Below are 18081 nucleotides of genomic sequence, written 5' to 3' on the forward strand. Positions count from 1 at the left end.
AGCCAGGAGGAAAGCTCTCGCGAGACTTGAGCGGTCCAAAGGTTTTCCCGCTGTGGCTTCGGGTGAAAACAGCCGCTGGAGAAAGTTGTGTTTAATCCCAGACACGTGATTATTCGAGCCGGTAAGAGACGCCGATTAACGTGAGTTGTGTTAAAATGTCTGCTTATGTAACTTTATTAATAATGGAGCTGTTAAATTAAGATTAACGCGGTTGTTTGTTAAAATTAACCGTCGCGTCAACGGAGTCCGGCCAGCCGTCAACTCAGACTAACGAAACAAGTGAACGCAACGTTTCATGTTAAAATTATTAGTTTACTAGTTCCATGTTTTAATTCGGCAGACATTTAAACCTCCAGCAGCTTTCTGTTAGAAAGTAACGCGATATGTTTTCATTGTTTTTTGAATAACTTCTAATTCCCCACGTGTCCATAATACTGTCACATTTAAACGTTTCTGTGTATTTATTGAGGCAGTGATGGAGACCTGATGGTGATGAAGATGAGGAGGATGAACATGAAGCTGAACCACAGCTGCTGAGTTCTCCCATCAGTGATGTCATGTTGTTCTGTGGCCACCAGGGGGAGTCGAGTCTGCTGCCGGAGGTTTAACACTATAACACACACACACACACACACACCACCGTGAGTCCTGATCCCAGAACCCTCTGAGCCTCCATCAGGGGTTCTACCAGGAAGCAGAACCAGAGAACCCTGCAGGGTTCTAGTTAACAGCTTTTAGTTCTAGGAGTGTGTAAGAGGATTAGTGCAAATGATGTGTAATACCACACACACACACACACACACACACACACACACGTGTGCACACACACACACAGTGAGAGGGTAAATCGAGGACAGCCACAGAGAGAAAGTCCGATTTCAGACAGATGTACGTTTGCCCCGACCGGCCCGCAGCTTCGCTAATCTGCATATTTCCCATGATGCCAATGGGTATTTAATCCCGTCGGGATGAGGAAGGAGGAGGAGGAGGAGTAAAAGGTGATGGAGGGAGCCGAGAGATTCTCTCTTTTAGTCTTCAGCCGACGGACGAACGACCTTTCAGTCTCTCAGAAACATTTATGTGACTCTGAGGATCCAACGGTGCGTTCAGGTGCATGAATTCAGCGTAGGAGGTAAGGGTGTTACTCAGCAGCTGCTCGCATTACTTCTAGTTGTTTGGTTTTCTTGTCAAAGTTCCTGTTCAGCAGTTTGACGTTTGAGATCTTTGGCTTCTCCTGTTTAGTGTTCATTAAATACATATTTGTATATTTGTATTGTGTTTGGACCCAAACGAGAAAAAGAAGTAACTTTATTTTGGTAGGGTTCGAAGCTGCGGGACTAAACAGGAAGTTTATTTATTTTTTGGCTCATGTGACGAAAGTAAACAGGAAGTCGTGTAAGAGTTTGTTTTTATTTGTGTCCTAGGAGGCGGAGCATGATGATGTCATCTGGCGAGTGTTTCTGTCCTCAGGGAGACGTCGGCGCCTCTGGTGAACGGGTAGGGAAGTACACACAACACGTGTGTGTGTGTGTGTGTGTGTGTGTGTGTGTGTGTGTGTGTGTGTGTGTGTGTGTGTGTGTGTGTGTCTCAACATCCTACTTGTTTCCTTCCTTTAGTTCGTGTTGAAACAATCATGTACTTTTACTCTGAGGTACGTTCTGTGCTACTGTATACTTGTACTACATTAAGAGGTAAACATGGTACTTTTCAACTGCTCTCCATTTATTTGACTTTTTCCGATCAGTATTTATTAAGTGGGTGGAGTCAGAGGAGGAGGGGGAGGGGCTTCCAGGAAGTGGATCCAGAGAATCTGGATCCCTTTTAGGTCCCGTAAAGCGTCTCGTTGTGTCTCTCTGCGTCTTAGAGCCGGTTTCTGGAGTTCAGGTCCTCCGTCAGAGACCTGATCCGGTCCAAGGAGCCCCACATCTGCCTGAGTCTCAGGTAAACACGCCTCCTTCCTCACCTCCCACCACGGAGAGGCTAAGCCCCGCCCCTTCCAGCCTCTCTATATTATCAATACTATATGTGGTGCTTTAAATCCCCCTTAAACCCAAGTTTATTACCTTACATCCTGCAGCTTTTATACTTTCTAATGCTCCACTACAAGTACAAGTACCTGAGTACCAGTAACTGTGTGTGGTTGTAGTAAAAGTACATGAAGTACATGAAGCTACTTTCCACCACTGACTGGTGAAGTCTCGTCTTCACTGAGAGGCCGGTGCTGTCTCCTGATTGGCCGTTGCTGGGATACCTGGCAGCCAGATGAGGAAGTGAGAGGAGGAGTGTGTGACTCCGCCCCCCTAGAGAGTAGAGAGGCACTTCCTGTTTCATGTCACAACGTCTTCAGAGACGGAGACATGGCCGGAGGAGAACAGGCGGAGGAGAACAGGTGGAGTAGAGCAGGAGGACAGGTGGAGTAGAACAGGAGAACAGGTGGAGTAGAACAGGAGAACAGGTGGAGTAGAACATGTGGAGTAGAACAGGAGGACAGGTGGAGTAGAACATGTGAACAGGTGGAGTAGAACATGTGGAGTAGAACAGGAGGACAGGTGGAGTAGAACATGTGAACAGGTGGAGGACAACAGGTGGAGAGAACAGGAGGACAGGTGGAGTAGAACAAGAGAACAGGTGGAGTAGAACAGGAGAACAGGTGGAGTAGAACATGTGAACAGGTGGAGTAGAACAGGTGGACAGGTGGAGTAGAACATGTGAACAGGTGGAGGACAACAGGTGGAGAGAACAGGAGAACAGGTGGAGTAGAACAGGAGAACAGGTGGAGTAGAACATGTGAACAGGTGGAGTAGAACAGGAGAACAGGTGGAGTAGAACAGGAGAACAGGTGGAGTAGAACATGTGAACAGGTGGAGTAGAACAGGAGAACAGGTGGAGTAGAACATGTGGAGTAGAACAGGAGGACAGGTGGAGTAGAACAGGAGAACAGGTGGAGTAGAACATGTGGAGTAGAACAGGAGGACAGGTGGAGTAGAACATGTGAACAGGTGGAGTAGAACATGTGGAGTAGAACAGGAGGACAGGTGGAGTAGAACATGTGAACAGGTGGAGGACAACAGGTGGAGAGAACAGGAGGACAGGTGGAGTAGAACAAGAGAACAGGTGGAGTAGAACAGGAGAACAGGTGGAGTAGAACATGTGAACAGGTGGAGTAGAACAGGTGGACAGGTGGAGTAGAACATGTGAACAGGTGGAGGACAACAGGTGGAGAGAACAGGAGAACAGGTGGAGTAGAACAGGAGAACAGGTGGAGTAGAACATGTGAACAGGTGGAGTAGAACAGGAGAACAGGTGGAGTAGAACAGGAGAACAGGTGGAGTAGAACATGTGAACAGGTGGAGAGAACAGGAGGACAGGTGGAGTAGAACAGGAGAACAGGTGGAGTAGAACAGGAGAACAGGTGGAGTAGAACATGTGAACAGGTGGAGTAGAACAGGTGGAGAGAACAGGAGAACAGGTGGAGTATAACAGGTGGAGTAGAACAGGAGAACAGGTGGAGGAGAACAGGAGGACAGGTGGAGTAGAACAGGTGGAGTAGAACAGGAGAACAGGTGGAGAGAACAGGAGGACAGGTGGAGGAGAACAGGAGAACAGGTGGAGGAGAAAAGGAGGACAGGTGGAGTAGAACAGGTGGAGTAGAACAGGTGGAGTAGAACAGGAGAACAGGTGGAGGAGAACAGGTGGAGAGAACAGGAGGACAGGTGGAGTAGAACAGGTGGAGTAGAACAGGAGAACAGGTGGAGTAGAACATGTGAACAGGTGGAGTAGAACAGGTGGAGTAGAACAGGTGGAGTAGAACAGGTGGAGAGAACAGGAGAACAGGTGGAGAGAACAGGAGGACAGGTGGAGTAGAACAGGAGAACAGGTGGAGTAGAACAGGAGAACAGGTGGAGTAGAACAGGAGAACAGGTGGAGAGAACAGGAGGACAGGTGGAGAGAACAGGAGAACAGGTGGAGGAGAACAGGAGTGTGTGATGAAATGTGATCTGAACCTTTGTTGTGTCAGCAGGAGGGAGGAGGAGGAGGATGGAGGGAAGGAGGAGGTGAAGGCTTCCTGTCTGCAGATGGAGGGAGGAGCTCCTGCTGAGCACAAGGTAGAGGAGGAGGTGGAGGAGAGGAAGGTGGAGGAGGAGGAGGAGTGCTTGACATTCTTCCTCTCTGTGTCTCCAGATGATGACCCTGTGTGATCGTCTCCACGTCTCCGTCCACGACCAGGAGAACCGGCCCACGCTGAGAGCCGGTGAGACTCCTCCTCCTCCTCCTCCAGTCACATGACCTCCTGGTGTTACTGGGCCTCCAGGTCACCGTGTGTGTGTGTGTGTGTGTGTGTGTGTGTGTGTGTGTGTGTGTGTGTGTGTGTGTGTGTGTGTGTGTGTGTGTGTTTGTGTGTGCAGTGCTGTGTGCTCAGGTGTGTCAGGTGTACAGGTTCCAGACGGAGGATCAGAGGTGGCTGCTGGTCCGGGAGCAGATGTGGGAGACGCCGCTGTCCTTCCATTTACCCAGACAGCTACTGAGCGCGCTCATACGCGCCCACGCCAGCAGGTCCCGCCCCCTCCAACACACACCGCCGTACAGACACGGGCCGGGTTTTTAATATACATATTTATATTTCATCCAGAAACCAGGACGGAGGATTTGAGTCTGATCCACTTCCTGTCCCTGTTTATCATTACTATTACTAATTATTACTATTTATTAGTAGTTTTTACTAACTATTACCAATTTTTACTCATTTCTATTTGTTAATAATTATTACTATTTATGACAAATTTCTATTACTAATTATTACTTTTCTACAATTATTATTACACTATTATTATTATTACTATTTATTACTAATTAATTCTAATCTTATTTATTACTAATATTACTATTTGTATTGTATTAATAATAAATATTATTTTATAATATGGCTCTAATAGATTATGATGAACACCTTTTAAAGGCTGATTCCAGACCAGTTCATTAAAGTTCACGTCTCTTCTTCAGGGTTCAGGAGGTGACGGAGCTCGGTGACCTTTCACCCCACTGGGACGCACTCCGTCACGATGTCGTGCACCACTGCCGCCACCTGATTGGCTGTTACCAGGACACGCTGACGGAGCTCGAAAAGCTCTCGGGTGAAGTATTTCTACTGTAGTACTACTACCTATTTATGTGATTTGATCTTCCTGAACCCTCCCTGTTGCATTGTGGGAAGTGACGAGTGTGTTGTGTCTGAACAGCGTCGTCATGTTTCAAGTCGAGCAGCAGGAAGTCCCACAAACACCTTTGCTTCGTGGCGACCAACCTGCACGTTCAGAGGATGGAGGTCACCGACCCGGGCGCCGCCGAGCCGCTCACCGGCGACCCGGGCGCCGCCGACCGACTCGCCACCAACCCGGGCGCCGCCGACCCCCTCACCGGCGACCCGCTCACCACCGACCCACTTGCCGCCGACCCGGGCCGTCTCCGCCCAGGTGTTTGGTATGACATCATCACAGTCGGCGCTCCAGCAGATCATCACCAGGCCTTCAAACATGGCGGTCTGAGGAGGCTGCTCGGTAAACGCAGCCGCCGCAGAGACAGGTGGGCCTTTAATCTCTGAACTCTCAGGATTAGATCCTGATCCACATCCAGCAGCGGTGCCGGCCCGTGACTCCTCCCCCTCTTCTCCCCGTAGCTCCGCCTCCTTCTCCCCGGAGGAGAGCTCCAGAGCCAGGGAGCTGCTGGCCAGCGTGGCCCGGCTGCAGCCGCTGGTGTTCGGCCTCGCCGAGGAGCTGCTGTCCGCCTCGCTGGAGCAGAGCGCCGTCCGGCTGCAGCTCGTCCTGGACGCTCTGACGCGGCGGGTGAGTCGGCGGCGGTGGCGAAGCAGGAAACACGTGATGATGTGACACAACGCTCTCGTTCTGACACGTCTTCCTGCCTCCTCGCTCAGACGGAGCAGTTTGTCCACGCCCTCAAAGACGAGCTGGTGAAGGGCGCCCTGCTGGCCATCCACGGGTGCTGCCTGCCCGCCGCTGGACGCCACGGCAACGGGCTGCTGTGTGAGAACCCGCCAACCAATCAGGACGGGGGGCGGCGGAACAGCGACTACGACGAGGAGGAGTGGGCAAGTCTCAGAGTGTGTGTGATGTCATCACGGGTTCCTGGCGGACTCGTCTTCACGCCTGTGTCTCTGCAGGACCGGGCCTGGGTCAACGTCGCCATGAGCCTCACCTGCATCGTCGCCATGGTGGAGCGACTGAAGGGGCGGGACCTCAGACCATCAGAGCAGCCGGACGCCGACTCTCAGACCACCGGTGGGACCTCGTTTATTACATATTTATATTTATTATATAAAGTAACTCACCTTCCTCTCTAAAGCGTCTGAACTTGCCCGTGTCCTCCAGCGTCCTCGTCCTCCTCCGCCTCCTCCTGGCAGGAGCAGCTGCTCCCCCTGGTGGTCACTCTTAGGGACTGCGTGCGTGAGGCGGTGGGGAAGGCCCGAGCCGCCATGACCTTCGTGGTACTGCAGGGGGCGATGGCCGCGACTGTCTCCCAGGGACCCGCCCACCTGGTCCAGAGACGCCATGCCGTCTTCAGCCAGGCGGTGAGATGGACCGAACCGGTCTGAGGTTTAGACCAGAACCAGGATAATAATATGTAGTCCAGTTCCTTATTTCTGATATGTTATAAATATATATTATATTATATTTCTTTTGATAATTTCCACTTGTCAGCTCGACTAAGGACTACAAAGAGACAGAGAAGGACTACAAAGAGACAGAGGGTGACTACAAAGAGACACAGGATGACTACAAAGAGACAGAGAAGGACTACAAAGAGACAGAGGGTGACTACAAAGAGACACAGGATGACTACAAAGGGACACAGGATGACTACAAAGAGACACAGGATGACTACAAAGGGACACAGGGTGACTACAAAGAGACAGAGAAGGACTACAAAGGGACTTAGGATGACTACAAAGAGACAGAGAAGGACTACAAAGGGACTTAGGATGACTACAAAGAGACAGAGAAGGACTACAAAGAGACAGAGGGTGACTACAAAGAGACACAGGATGACTACAAAGAGACAGAGAAGGACTACAAAGAGACAGAGGGTGACTACAAAGAGACACAGGATGACTACAAAGGGACACAGGATGACTACAAAGAGACACAGGATGACTACAAAGAGACAGAGGGTGACTACAAAGAGACACAGGATGACTACAAAGGGACACAGGATGACTACAAAGAGACACAGGATGACTACAAAGAGACAGAGAAGGACTACAAAGAGACAGAGGGTGACTACAAAGAGACACAGGATGACTACAAAGGGACACAGGATGACTACAAAGAGACACAGGATGACTACAAAGGGACACAGGGTGACTACAAAGAGACAGAGAAGGACTACAAAGGGACTTAGGATGACTACAAAGAGACAGAGAAGGACTACAAAGGGACTTAGGATGACTACAAAGAGACAGAGAAGGACTACAAAGAGACAGAGGGTGACTACAAAGAGACACAGGATGACTACAAAGAGACAGAGAAGGACTACAAAGAGACAGAGGGTGACTACAAAGAGACACAGGATGACTACAAAGAGACAGAGAAGGACTACAAAGAGACAGAGGGTGACTACAAAGAGACACAGGATGACTACAAAGGGACACAGGATGACTACAAAGAGACACAGGATGACTACAAAGGGACACAGGGTGACTACAAAGAGACAGAGAAGGACTACAAAGGGACTTAGGATGACTACAAAGAGACAGAGAAGGACTACAAAGGGACTTAGGATGACTACAAAGAGACAGAGGACGACTACTGATGATCGATACTGATTAGAGTCATGTGATCAGTTGTCTGCAGTGGTGTGTGGGTTCATGCTGAAGCTGGTCGGCGGTCTGGAGGATCCGGACTTCCTGCTGCAGCTTCACTCTGTTGGACTCCTGGTGCAGTTTGAAGGCCTGCTGAGCACATATGGTACACACACACACACACACACACACAGGTGCAGACACTGGATGTAGTCTGACAGTGTGTGTGTGTGTGTGTGTGGGTCAGGAGACGAGGTGGGGATGCTGGAGGACATGGAGGTGGGCGTGGAGGACCTGAGCAGCGTTGCGTTCATGGTCACAGAGGCTGAAACAGAACAAGCTGAAGACCTGCTGCCGACGCTGAGTGGAGCATGGTGGGAAACACACACATACACACTTAAACACACACACACACACTTAAACACACACCGGCGAGCTCAGTGCGGTTCTCCTTCAGGGGCAGTCTGGTCGTCAAGGTCCCGTTGCCCCCGGAGACCTTCAGGTCGTTGCCGCGGGAAGTGAGAGACGGGAGTTTGATCCGAGTTCATCCGGTCCTCTTCAACATCGGGATCAACCAGCAGCAGAGTCTGGCTGAGAGGTATGGGATCCCTGTGGTCCAGGTTCTGGTGGTCCACGTTTGGGATACAGCAGCTCTAGTTGTGGTTCAAGGATCCCGTAGTTGACCTGGTTCTGGTGTTGCAGGTTCGGGGACAGCTCCCTGCAGGAGAGAGTGAACCAGCAGAGCTGTGGGCGTCTCCGGCACTACTGCAGGTCCCTGAGAGACCGGCTCCCCCACGTGGGTAAGAACTCTCCTTCTGGTTCACATGACTCGTGGAGACGGGAGCTAGAGTCCGGCTGAACCTGTGTCTCTGTCTCCCAGCTGGGTTCCAGTCCCTGCCAGACCTGCTGTCCTCTCTGGACCACAGTCTGGAAACCAGGAAGAGGAAGAACGTGGAGGTTCTGTGGATCGCTGCCTCGGTAGGTACCTAGAACCTGGAGAACAAGACCCTTTAACCAGAATGAGACCAGGACAGGACTAGATAGAGACTAAGACCAAACTAAGATGGTGGAGACCAAACACGGAGCTAAAAGAGACCACGGGTGACCCAAAGACTCCTCCCCCTCCCTCTGTAAACGGTTCATCGTGTGTGTGTGTGTGTGTGTGTGTGTAGGCGTGTCGTGCGGTGAACGGCGTGCGTCTGACGAGCTGTAAGAGTGCGAAGGACCGGACGGCGATGTCGGTGACGCTGGAGCAGTGTGTGTTACTGAGAGAGAGACACTCACTCGCCCAGCAGCACTTTAGCCCCGCCCTCGACCACATGAGGAGGTTGGTGTTCTCTCACACACACACACATTTACTTCCTCCCTCCTCTCGTTCATCTCCTCCCTCCTCTTCTTAACTTCCTACTCTTCTTCACTTCCTCCCTCCTCTCCTTCACTTCCTACTCTTCTTCACTTCCTCCTCTCCTTCACTTCCTACTCTTCACTTCCTCCTCTCCTTCACTTCCTCCCTCCTCTTCTTAACTTCCTCCTCTCCTTCACTTCCTCCCTCCTCTTCTTAACTTCCTCCTCTCCTTCACTTCCTCCTCTCCTTCCTCTTTATTTGAAATGTAACAGAACATTTTCTCTGTCATCTTACTTTCTTTCTTTTCTTGCTTCTTCCGTTTTTTCTTCGCCTCCTCCTCTTCCTCACACATGCTGGTCCTCCAGGTCTCGTCTGTCCTGGGGGCAGGTTCTGGGCTGTTACTCCCAGTCGGAGGTCCCCGACTGTGGGTTGGACCCCGGGGAGCGGCCCCCTGGCCCCCGGGGCTCCTGGCTCCCCCAGGGTCTGGCCCCTAAAGCCCCCAGACGACACCTGTACCCGGTGGCCTTCCTGCTGGTCTCCTCTCACCTGCTGGTGCTCTGGCTCATCCTCAGCCTGGTGATCCTGCTGGCCAAGTATCAGTAGACCACTTGGACTGGGAACACTGGGAACCCTGGAGCTGTCTCACTGTGACAGTGTGTGTGTGTGTGTGTGTGTGTGTGTGTGTGTGTGTGTAGGGATGGTTGCAGGATGGAGAACGTGCAGAAGAACGTCGGCAGCAGGAAGTTCGCCTTCAGCAGCGTTCAGCTGCTCACATTCCCCCGACTGTACCGGCCTCCAGACGGCAGCTTCGGCTCCACACACTGACCCCTCACGTTGTGTATTATTATTATTATACATCTGTACATTTATGTTTATGTGGCTGTTTGATTCACAAACACGTTTCTGCAATAAATTAATACTTTTACTTTAATTTGAGTATTTGTAGACTGATATTTCTACTTTTACCGAAGCGAAAGGATGAGTACTTCTCCTGCAGTTCCTCGGCCGGACCGCTGGGTGGTGCTGCTCGCCATTACAGTAGCAATCACAGCTGCGTCAAGCTAGACACGTTTAAAACGGAAATACAACACTCTTCAAAATAAAAGACAACGGCTTTTACTTATGTAGTTGAAGTCGTCGCCACGCTTGAAATAAGATCTGTAATTAAAAACGAAATAATTGTATAACACGATGAGTGATGGAGGCTTTGAATGTAGGAATACAATCATTTCGCGATTATATAAGGCTGCTTTTATTTTTCGATCAGATAACCGGAAGTGCTGCATCTCATTAGCGCTAGCTTAGCACTGGTCAGGCCCAGTCAAAACAATGCAGCTTAGCTGCGTTCAGTTAGCTTTAAAACAATCCAAAACATTATTAACGGCTAACTTGTTTCCGCTTCGGTAACGGTTAGTCGCGTCGGTTAAACGGTTACTTTTTGGCCGAAGCTGCACCCGCGGTTACGCGTCTCCCGGTGGGTGTTTTTTTTTTTTTTCTCGGTGACGGTCAGAAATGGAGACAGCTAACGGGACTCTGGTGCTAGTAAGCCCGTGGAAAGCTAACGGGCGTCTGGTGCTAGTTAGCCCGGGAGAGCTAACGGGAGTCTGGTGCTAGTTAGCCGGGGGGAGCTAACGGGAGTCTGGTTCTAGTTAGCCGGGGGAGCTAAGAGCTAACGGGCGTCTGGTGCTAGTAAGCCCAGGAGAGCTAACGGGAGTCTGGTGCTAGTTAGGCGGGGGAGCTAACGGGCATCTGGTGCTAGGTAGCCGGGGAGAGGCGGCGCTGCGCTGCTGAAAACACGTAAAAAGGTAAAAAAAAAAAAAAAAAAAAAAAAAAAGGGAGGGCGGTTAAGTACGCGAAGGCGGATTAAATCACGTCCTGGTCAGCGGATCGGGAGCATGGTGGAGTAAGCGTCCGCGGCGTCGACGCTCTCGGTTCTCCTGGGACCGAGGCACGGTCCGCTCTCTCGCCGGAGCGGGGGGCGTCGCCATGGCCCCGGGCTCTCTGGTGGCGGCCTGCCGCAGCCTGGCCCTCTCCACCTGGCTGCTCTCCTTCTGCTTCGTCCACCTGCTGTGCCTGGACTTCACCGTGGCCGAGCGGGAGGAGTGGTACACCGCCTTCGTCAACATCACCTACGTGGACCCGGCCACCTCGGAGCTCCGGACGGAGAAGACAGAGTGCGGCCGCTACGGGGAGCACTCCCCGAAGCGGGACGCCAAGGGGACGGTGGTGCTGCCGGCGGCGCCGCACGACCGCCAGGCCTGCGACCCCAACACCCGGTTCGCGGTGCCCGCGCAGGCCGGGGCATGGGTGGCCCTGCTGGCCCGGGGCAACTGCACCTACAGGGACAAGATCCGGCATGCCGCAGCCCACAACGCCTCGGCGGTGGTCATCTTCAACGTGGGGTCCGCCAATCCGAACGAGACCCTCACCATGCCCCATCCAGGTACCGGTCCATTCACGTCCTTCTATTACACAGTTTCTTATTTATATTAAACCAGATCCACTCTGGAGGAGACCAACAGATCCCCACATTATTATCACAGTTTCCTCATAAAGGGCAGTAAGTTTAAATCCCAGGAAAGTCATCTTTTGATGATGAACAGATGATGAAAATAGTTGGTGATTATATTTCTGTGGATCTGTTAGTGGAATTAGTTTTCCTTTCATTTGTGGTCCTTCTGTAAAAAGCTGTCTCCAAACATCATGTTGGTTGTTTAGAGGACAATAACATCTCATTTAATGTGATGAACAAGTGACATCATAAGTAGACTGAATACTGACCATTGGATTGGTACAAATATGGAGTTTACCACAGCTGGAAGGGGCTGGAAAAGCATGGAAATGCACCTTGAAGTGCTTAAAAAGTGCTTGAATTTGACTTTGGAGAAGGTGGAGGAACCCTGGCAGGATGATTTAAACTCGCCTCGCAGTCTGGAAATACGGCTGCTTTTACTGGCGGTTAACGCTGATCCCTGGTCTGCACCAGGACCACGTTGAACCCTTTTAGGGGGACGACAGCCGGTTGTGGCTTGAATGTTAAAGTCGGTGTTTCATTTCAGAGGCGACAGACGTGGAGACATCGATCTCAGAGTAGTTTTAGAGAGACTGATCGATGGAGCTGATGTGTGTGTCGGGGTTGGTCTGAGTTCAGAGCTGCCCTGGGGGGGCCAACGGGAACCGGGTCCAGCAGGGCTTCGTGTGTGTGTGTGTGTGTGTGTGTGTGTGTGTGTGTGTGTGTGTGTGTATAATATGTATATATCTCAACTCCCCCCCCCTCAGCTACAGGTGAGGTGGTCGCCATCATGATCCCGGAGCAGAAGGGCCGCGAGGTGGCGCTGCTGCTGGAGCGCAACGTGACGGTAACCATGACGATCACCATCGGGACGAGGAACCTGCAGAAGTACGTGAGCAGGACGTCGGTGGTGTTCGTGTCCATCTCTTTCATCGTGCTGATGATCATCTCCCTCGCCTGGCTCGTCTTCTACTACATCCAGAGGTTCAGATACGCCAACGCACGAGACCGCAACCAGGTACCCGCTGAGGCCCCGCGTACGCAGCACTGACATGGAGACGGATGCTAACGATGCTGTTTCAGTACATTAATGAGAGTTGGTGTGTGAGCAGCTCTGCTGGAGGACTGAACGGGTCCACAAGAGGACGGTTTGGGTCCAGGTCCAGGATTTAGCTAGCATAGCTGACTAGAAGGAGGGAGTCAACACATGAAGCTAGAAGCAGATTAAAGCAGGACAGGAACCGCTTTGGTCTGGTTTCCTGAATGTTCCTCAGAGCACGTCTTGTAAATAACTTTAGAAAAGCGTCGTTTAAGTGGTTGAAAACACGAAAACAGCTGATGAGAAACAGATTCTTTCAGAAACGCAATAACAGAAACAACTTGTGAAATTCAGTTCAAGTGCTTTCATGTGTTTGCACAATTCCTAATGAAAACTCGTCTCCATGGAAACGAGTCCTGATGGATCCCAGCTGAGACCTTCCACACAGCAGATGTATTAATGGCACTCAACCACACACGGGGACTTTATCTGTTCTGTTTATTCTGGGGGGCTTAGTCTCGATATTTCCCAGACCCCCCTCTCTCTCTCGCCCATCACAGCGGCGCCTCGGCGACGCGGCGAAGAAGGCCATCAGCAAGCTGCAGGTCCGCACCATCAGGAAGGGCGACCCGGAGACGGAGGCCGACTTCGACAACTGTGCCGTCTGCATCGAGGGCTACAAGCCCAACGACGTGGTCCGCGTCCTGCCCTGCAGGTAAACCCGACCACGTGGTCCGCGTCCTGCCCTGCAGGTAAACCCGACCACGTGGTCCGCGTCCTGCCCTGCAGGTAAACCCGACCACGTGGTCCGCGTCCTGCCCTGCAGGTAAACCCGACCACGTGGTCCGCAGGTAGACAGCGCCACCACCAGGTGACGAGGAGAAGAACTCAGGAGTTACAGCAGCGTTCAGATCCTTGAGACTGAAAACTGAGTTCATCCAGAACTAGAACAGCTCTGGTTTCTGACCTGTCTGCCTGTATCTGTCTGTCTATATCTGTCTGCCTGTCTCTCTCTGTCTGCCTGTCTCTCTCTCTGTCTGCCTGTCTCTCTCTCTGTCTGCCTGTCTCTCTCTGTCTGCCTGTCTCTCTTTCTACCTGTCTCTCTCTGTCTGCCTGTCTCTCTCTGTCTACCTGTCTCTCTCTCTCTCTGCCTGTCTCTCTCTCTCTGCCTGTCTCTCTCTCTGTCTACCTGTCTCTCTCTCTGTCTGCCTGTCTCTTTCTCTGTCTGCCTGTCTCTCTCTGTCTACCTGTCTGTCTCTCTCTCTGCCTGTCTCTCTCTCTCTGCCTGTCTCTCTCTCTGTCTACCTGTCTCTCTCTCTGTCTACCTGTCTCTCTCTCTGTCTGCCTGTCTCTCTCTGTCTGCCTGTCTCTCTCTCTGTCTGCCTGTCTCTCTCTCTGTCTGCCTGTCTCTCTCTCTGTCTGCCTGTCTCTCTCTCTGTCTACCTGTCTCTCTCTCTGTCTGCCTGTCTCTCTCTCTGTCTGCCTGTCTCTCTCTGTCTGCCTGTCTCTCTCTGTCTGCCTGTCTCTCTCTGTCTGCCTGTCTCTTTCTCTCTCTGCCTTTCTCTCTCTGTCTGCCTGTCTCTCTCTGTCTGCCTGTCTCTCTCTCTGCCTGTCTCTCTCTGTCTGCCTGTCTCTCTCTGTCTACCTGTCTCTCTCTGTCTGCCTGTCTCTCTCTCTGCCTGTCTCTCTCTGTCTGCCTGTCTCTCTCTCTGCCTGTCTCTCTCTGTCTGCCTGTCTCTCTCTGCCTGCCTGTCTGGGGTGTAGGGAGTCTACCTTGACTCTTCCTCTTTAAAGTCTGTATAAAAGTTCCTTCCAGAATGTTCTGATGTTTATCTTGGGGTTTCCTGTTAGTCGTCATGTGACCATGTGATCACCAAGCCTGACTCTGGTCCTGGTCCCCCTGCAGACACCTGTTCCATAAGAGCTGTGTGGACCCGTGGCTGCTGGACCACCGGACCTGCCCCATGTGCAAGATGAACATCCTGAAGGCTCTGGGCATCGCTGTGAGTCACAAACACATTCATACACATGTTTTCACGTTCTTCGTTCTTTAGTTCTGATCTCTCCTCCTTCCAGCTCAACGCAGACTGCCTGGACGACCTGCCTCTGGACTATGACCTGGCCCTGGGGGGCGGGGGAGGCGGGGTCGGGGCCCTGGCCCTGGAGGCCGTCGTGTCAGGGGGGTCCAGCGACGGCACGCTGAGTGAGGGCGGCTCCTCGGTGGTTCTGGACCCCGGAGTCCGCCGGGTGGGACTCCCTCAGGACTACCAGGACCCCGACACCCTGAGGGACAGTCCTGTTACAGCCACCACCGACACACACACGGGTAACACGCACACACTGTTGCCATAGTAACCGATGAAGGTCGAGTGAAAGTCTCTGGTGTAACCACGCCCCCCTTCCGTCCTCCAGGTGAGCTCCAGCCGATGGCGAGCAGCGCCTCCGTGGCGTCCTTGGTCATCACCGTGGAAATGGGTCTCTCCGACGAGGAGGGGTCCGTGGATCCGTGTCAGCTGGGGGACAAGTCCTGAGACCTGCTCCCCCCCCATCCCCCCCCGCCCCCCCAGGGTCCAAACAGACTTCACATGACCCGAAGCTCCGGAGGAGGACCTGAACGAAACCAGAACTGAACCGCACTAGACTGAGCGCCACCCAGGACCTGGTTCTGGTTTTGATTGGATCCAAGTTGAAGCTAAAAGTGTGTGTGTGTGTGTGTGTGTGTGTGTGTGTGTGTGTGTGTGTGTGTGTGTGTGTGTGTGTGTGTGTGTGTGTGTGTGTGTGTGTGTGTGTGTGTGTGTGTACGGACGTGTGTGTGTACGGACGTGTGTGTGTACGGACGTGTGTGTGTGTGTACGGACGTGTGTGTGTGGACGTGTGTGTGTGGACGTGTGTGTGTGGACCAAGGACCTGGTCTAACGTGGGTGTTTACTTTAGTCTTACCTTTTGGTAGACCCGGTTTCTCCAGCGTGAGACTGGGATAGAACCCAGTCCACCATAGAACCCAGACCACCAGTCTGCCGTCTTCATCAACCCACACCCGGTTCATGTTGTTTCTAGAAAAACCTCCAGTCGTCGGACCGCGGTGACAGAAAGGAGTTTATGTAAATCCAGACCTGGACGGACCGTTGCTGGTCCACTGGGACTCGGAGGACTCGCCTCTCTGGTGTGAACAGGGTAGAAGCCAAGACCGGACTCCTTCATCAGCACATCTGGAGGCGCCTGGACCTGCTGGGACCTGGAAACCTGGACCTGCTGGGACCAGGTGGGACCTGGGACCAGGTCGGTTAGTTTGGATCACATCAGCGGTTTCATTGTTGGAAAGGAACCCTTTTATTGTGAAAAGACTATTTCATTATTAGAAAGGACCACCTCATTGTTGGAATTGAGCCCTTTTATTGTGAAAGGACCACCTCATTGTTGGAATTGAGCCCTTTTATTGTGAAAGGACCACCTCATTGTTGGAATTGAGGCCTTTTATTGTGAAAGGACCCACATGTTTGTGACCACGGGGTTGGGTTGTCTCCATCTTCACCGTGAGGAGACCAGAGACCAGAGTCTGGTTTCTGAGGAGTCTTATTGTGTAAAGCTGGTCACATGGTCTGATCCGTTCTGCTGTTCCTTTATTTGCACCATTTAAACGGATCTCAACGCTGGGCATGTTTCTCTCGATGTTGTACATGAAGCAGATTTACGCTCTGCGTTTCCTTTTACGTTCACGCTGAACGCCGAACTCACGCTCCATCTAACGCCAACCAATAAAGAGAGGCTAAGCCCCGCCCCTTCCTGTGTCGCCAACGTCACCTTCAGAATAAGTGAGTAGGAGAGACAAACATTTACTTGATCCCGTCTTTGTTCCCTGAACGCCACGTGTGATGTTTGTTAACGTCAGAGAATCGTAGGTTACCCATGGCGACGCAGGAAGAGGCGGGGCTTAGCCTCTATCGACTACAAGAAGCTCTTCTGTTTGAGTCAACACTACGTCTTCAGCCGCCGTGCGACCCGGTCCTGGTTTCCTGTAACGCGTGACCTCACGGGTCCGTCACCTCGGCTCATGCTGCCTTTATTACTCACGTTGACCTTCTGACCCCGACAATCAGCCGCCGCCTCCACGTTCCAACGTTCCAAGGACGGGAGAGTCCTGAAACCTAGAAACCAGACCTGTAAATATAAAATGGAGGTCCCGCTCGTCTGCTTCACTTCGTGGCGTCGCCGGCGGCTCGCCAAACTGGAGCGGTCGCATCGCCAAGAGAGATAAAGATCGTCGTCTATTTTGATACCAGAGGAGACGTTTATTTTTGTAACCAGGACGCCCAAACGTGAGAAGGTTAAACCCGGGAGGGTCTGGACTCGAGTCTAAATCTGAACCTTCAAAGTAGTAAAACGGGGACTCAACCAGGTTTTCATGAGTCCACTTAGCCTCCCCAGTTCAACGGTGGATTTAAACTGGACCAGACCGGATCCGTCTTATGAAGAGGCGTCTCGAATGTTTCAGTTTTTAAGTGAAAGTCGTAGATTTTAGTTTCATTCTGCGTTTTCTCCTTTCTGCCTGGAGACTGAGGCTGGCGTGACACGTGGGTCCTCGTCGGTCCCTGTGGGTCCTCGTCGGTCCACATCGGTCCTCGTTGCCCCCCGTTGGTCCTCGTCGGCTCGTCAATGAACCTGTAATGCTGATTCGTTCCCGTAGCAACGACTATCAATGTGTTGTATCGGAGAACGGTTTGCCGGTAGTTTATGACTGGAGTTCAGTAGAAAGTAGAACAGATTACTGCGATATTACTCTGACAGCTGAGTACTGAATACTTCCCAGCAGTACTCCTCCATGGAGGCGGGGCTACAGGCCGACGAGTCCGAGCGTTCTTCGGACGAGAACTTACAAAACAGGAAGTCTCGGATGTGGCGGCGGCGGCTGAGGACCGGGACCCCCCGTGTCACCGCCAGTGATGACGTCTGATTTCCTTGTTCCCTCCTCCTCTCGCAGCCCATTGGCTGTTCACACTTGGATGCTGTGTTTTCATTGGTTGTTGATGCACTTTAACTCCGTTTCCACGGAAACGTCTCTTCTCTTCTCTCTCTTCTTGTTTTCACTCTTTTATTTTCTACGTTTCTGTGATTTCTGTGTTTTGGAAACGAAGTCGAACGGTTTGCCCGTCTGCCGTTTATCGTAATAAATGTGTCGTAGTTTCCGGGATCCAACGTTTCCACGCGATCCTTGAAAGCAGCGTTTCCCAGCAATGATGGAAGAGAGAAGACTAAAGAGATGCTTCGAGGGACGTTCCCGACACGCCCGTAGCCATGGTAACCCCTCCGCTACCATGGCAACGGGCCGCGTCGCGGTGTCATGTGTTTGCTTCCCGACACGCGTGTAAATACGA

General features: G+C 52.0%; 2 protein-coding genes across 2 annotated transcripts; both read left to right on the plus strand.

Moving 5' to 3' along the window:
- The first annotated feature begins 29 nt into the window (after positions 1–29).
- Positions 30–9833, plus strand: LOC311008615 (type II inositol 3,4-bisphosphate 4-phosphatase-like). The gene is made up of 20 exons (XM_084002367.1): positions 30–121; positions 474–602; positions 1425–1497; positions 1865–1941; positions 4025–4106; positions 4183–4252; positions 4407–4554; positions 5002–5132; positions 5238–5580; positions 5675–5840; positions 5930–6103; positions 6176–6293; positions 6384–6583; positions 7856–7979; positions 8061–8187; positions 8271–8411; positions 8516–8613; positions 8694–8791; positions 8986–9140; positions 9524–9833. Exons 2-20 carry the CDS (start codon positions 553–555, stop codon positions 9759–9761), a joined length of 2613 nt encoding a protein of 870 aa, XP_083858493.1. The 5' UTR covers positions 30–121; positions 474–552; the 3' UTR covers positions 9762–9833.
- Positions 9834–10466: 633 nt separating this feature from the next.
- rnf150b (ring finger protein 150b) lies at positions 10467–15372 on the plus strand. Its single transcript, XM_084002411.1, has 6 exons — positions 10467–11601; positions 12438–12688; positions 13270–13424; positions 14616–14712; positions 14786–15035; positions 15122–15372. The coding sequence occupies exons 1-6, from the start codon at positions 11145–11147 to the stop codon at positions 15238–15240; spliced, it is 1329 nt and encodes a 442-aa protein (XP_083858537.1). The 5' UTR covers positions 10467–11144; the 3' UTR covers positions 15241–15372.
- Positions 15373–18081: the final 2709 nt, after the last annotated feature.

This window comes from Eutrigla gurnardus, assembly GCF_963514095.1.
Source record: "Eutrigla gurnardus genome assembly, chromosome: 23".
Classification (NCBI taxonomy): domain Eukaryota; kingdom Metazoa; phylum Chordata; class Actinopteri; order Perciformes; family Triglidae; genus Eutrigla; species Eutrigla gurnardus.

Excerpts from the sequence above, each read along its gene's own strand:
- LOC311008615 (XM_084002367.1), top strand. The coding sequence starts at position 553 with ATGTCATGTTGTTCTGTGGCCACCAGGGGGAGTCGAGTCTGCTGCCGG. Across the intron at positions 5,133-5,237 it reads GGAGCTCGAAAAGCTCTCGG|CGTCGTCATGTTTCAAGTCG; the intron begins GTGAAGTATTTC and ends GTGTCTGAACAG. Across the intron at positions 8,614-8,693 it reads AGACCGGCTCCCCCACGTGG|CTGGGTTCCAGTCCCTGCCA; the intron begins GTAAGAACTCTC and ends TCTGTCTCCCAG.
- rnf150b (XM_084002411.1), top strand. The coding sequence starts at position 11,145 with ATGGCCCCGGGCTCTCTGGTGGCGGCCTGCCGCAGCCTGGCCCTCTCC. Across the intron at positions 11,602-12,437 it reads CCTCACCATGCCCCATCCAG|CTACAGGTGAGGTGGTCGCC; the intron begins GTACCGGTCCAT and ends CCCCCCCCTCAG. Across the intron at positions 12,689-13,269 it reads ACGCACGAGACCGCAACCAG|CGGCGCCTCGGCGACGCGGC; the intron begins GTACCCGCTGAG and ends CGCCCATCACAG.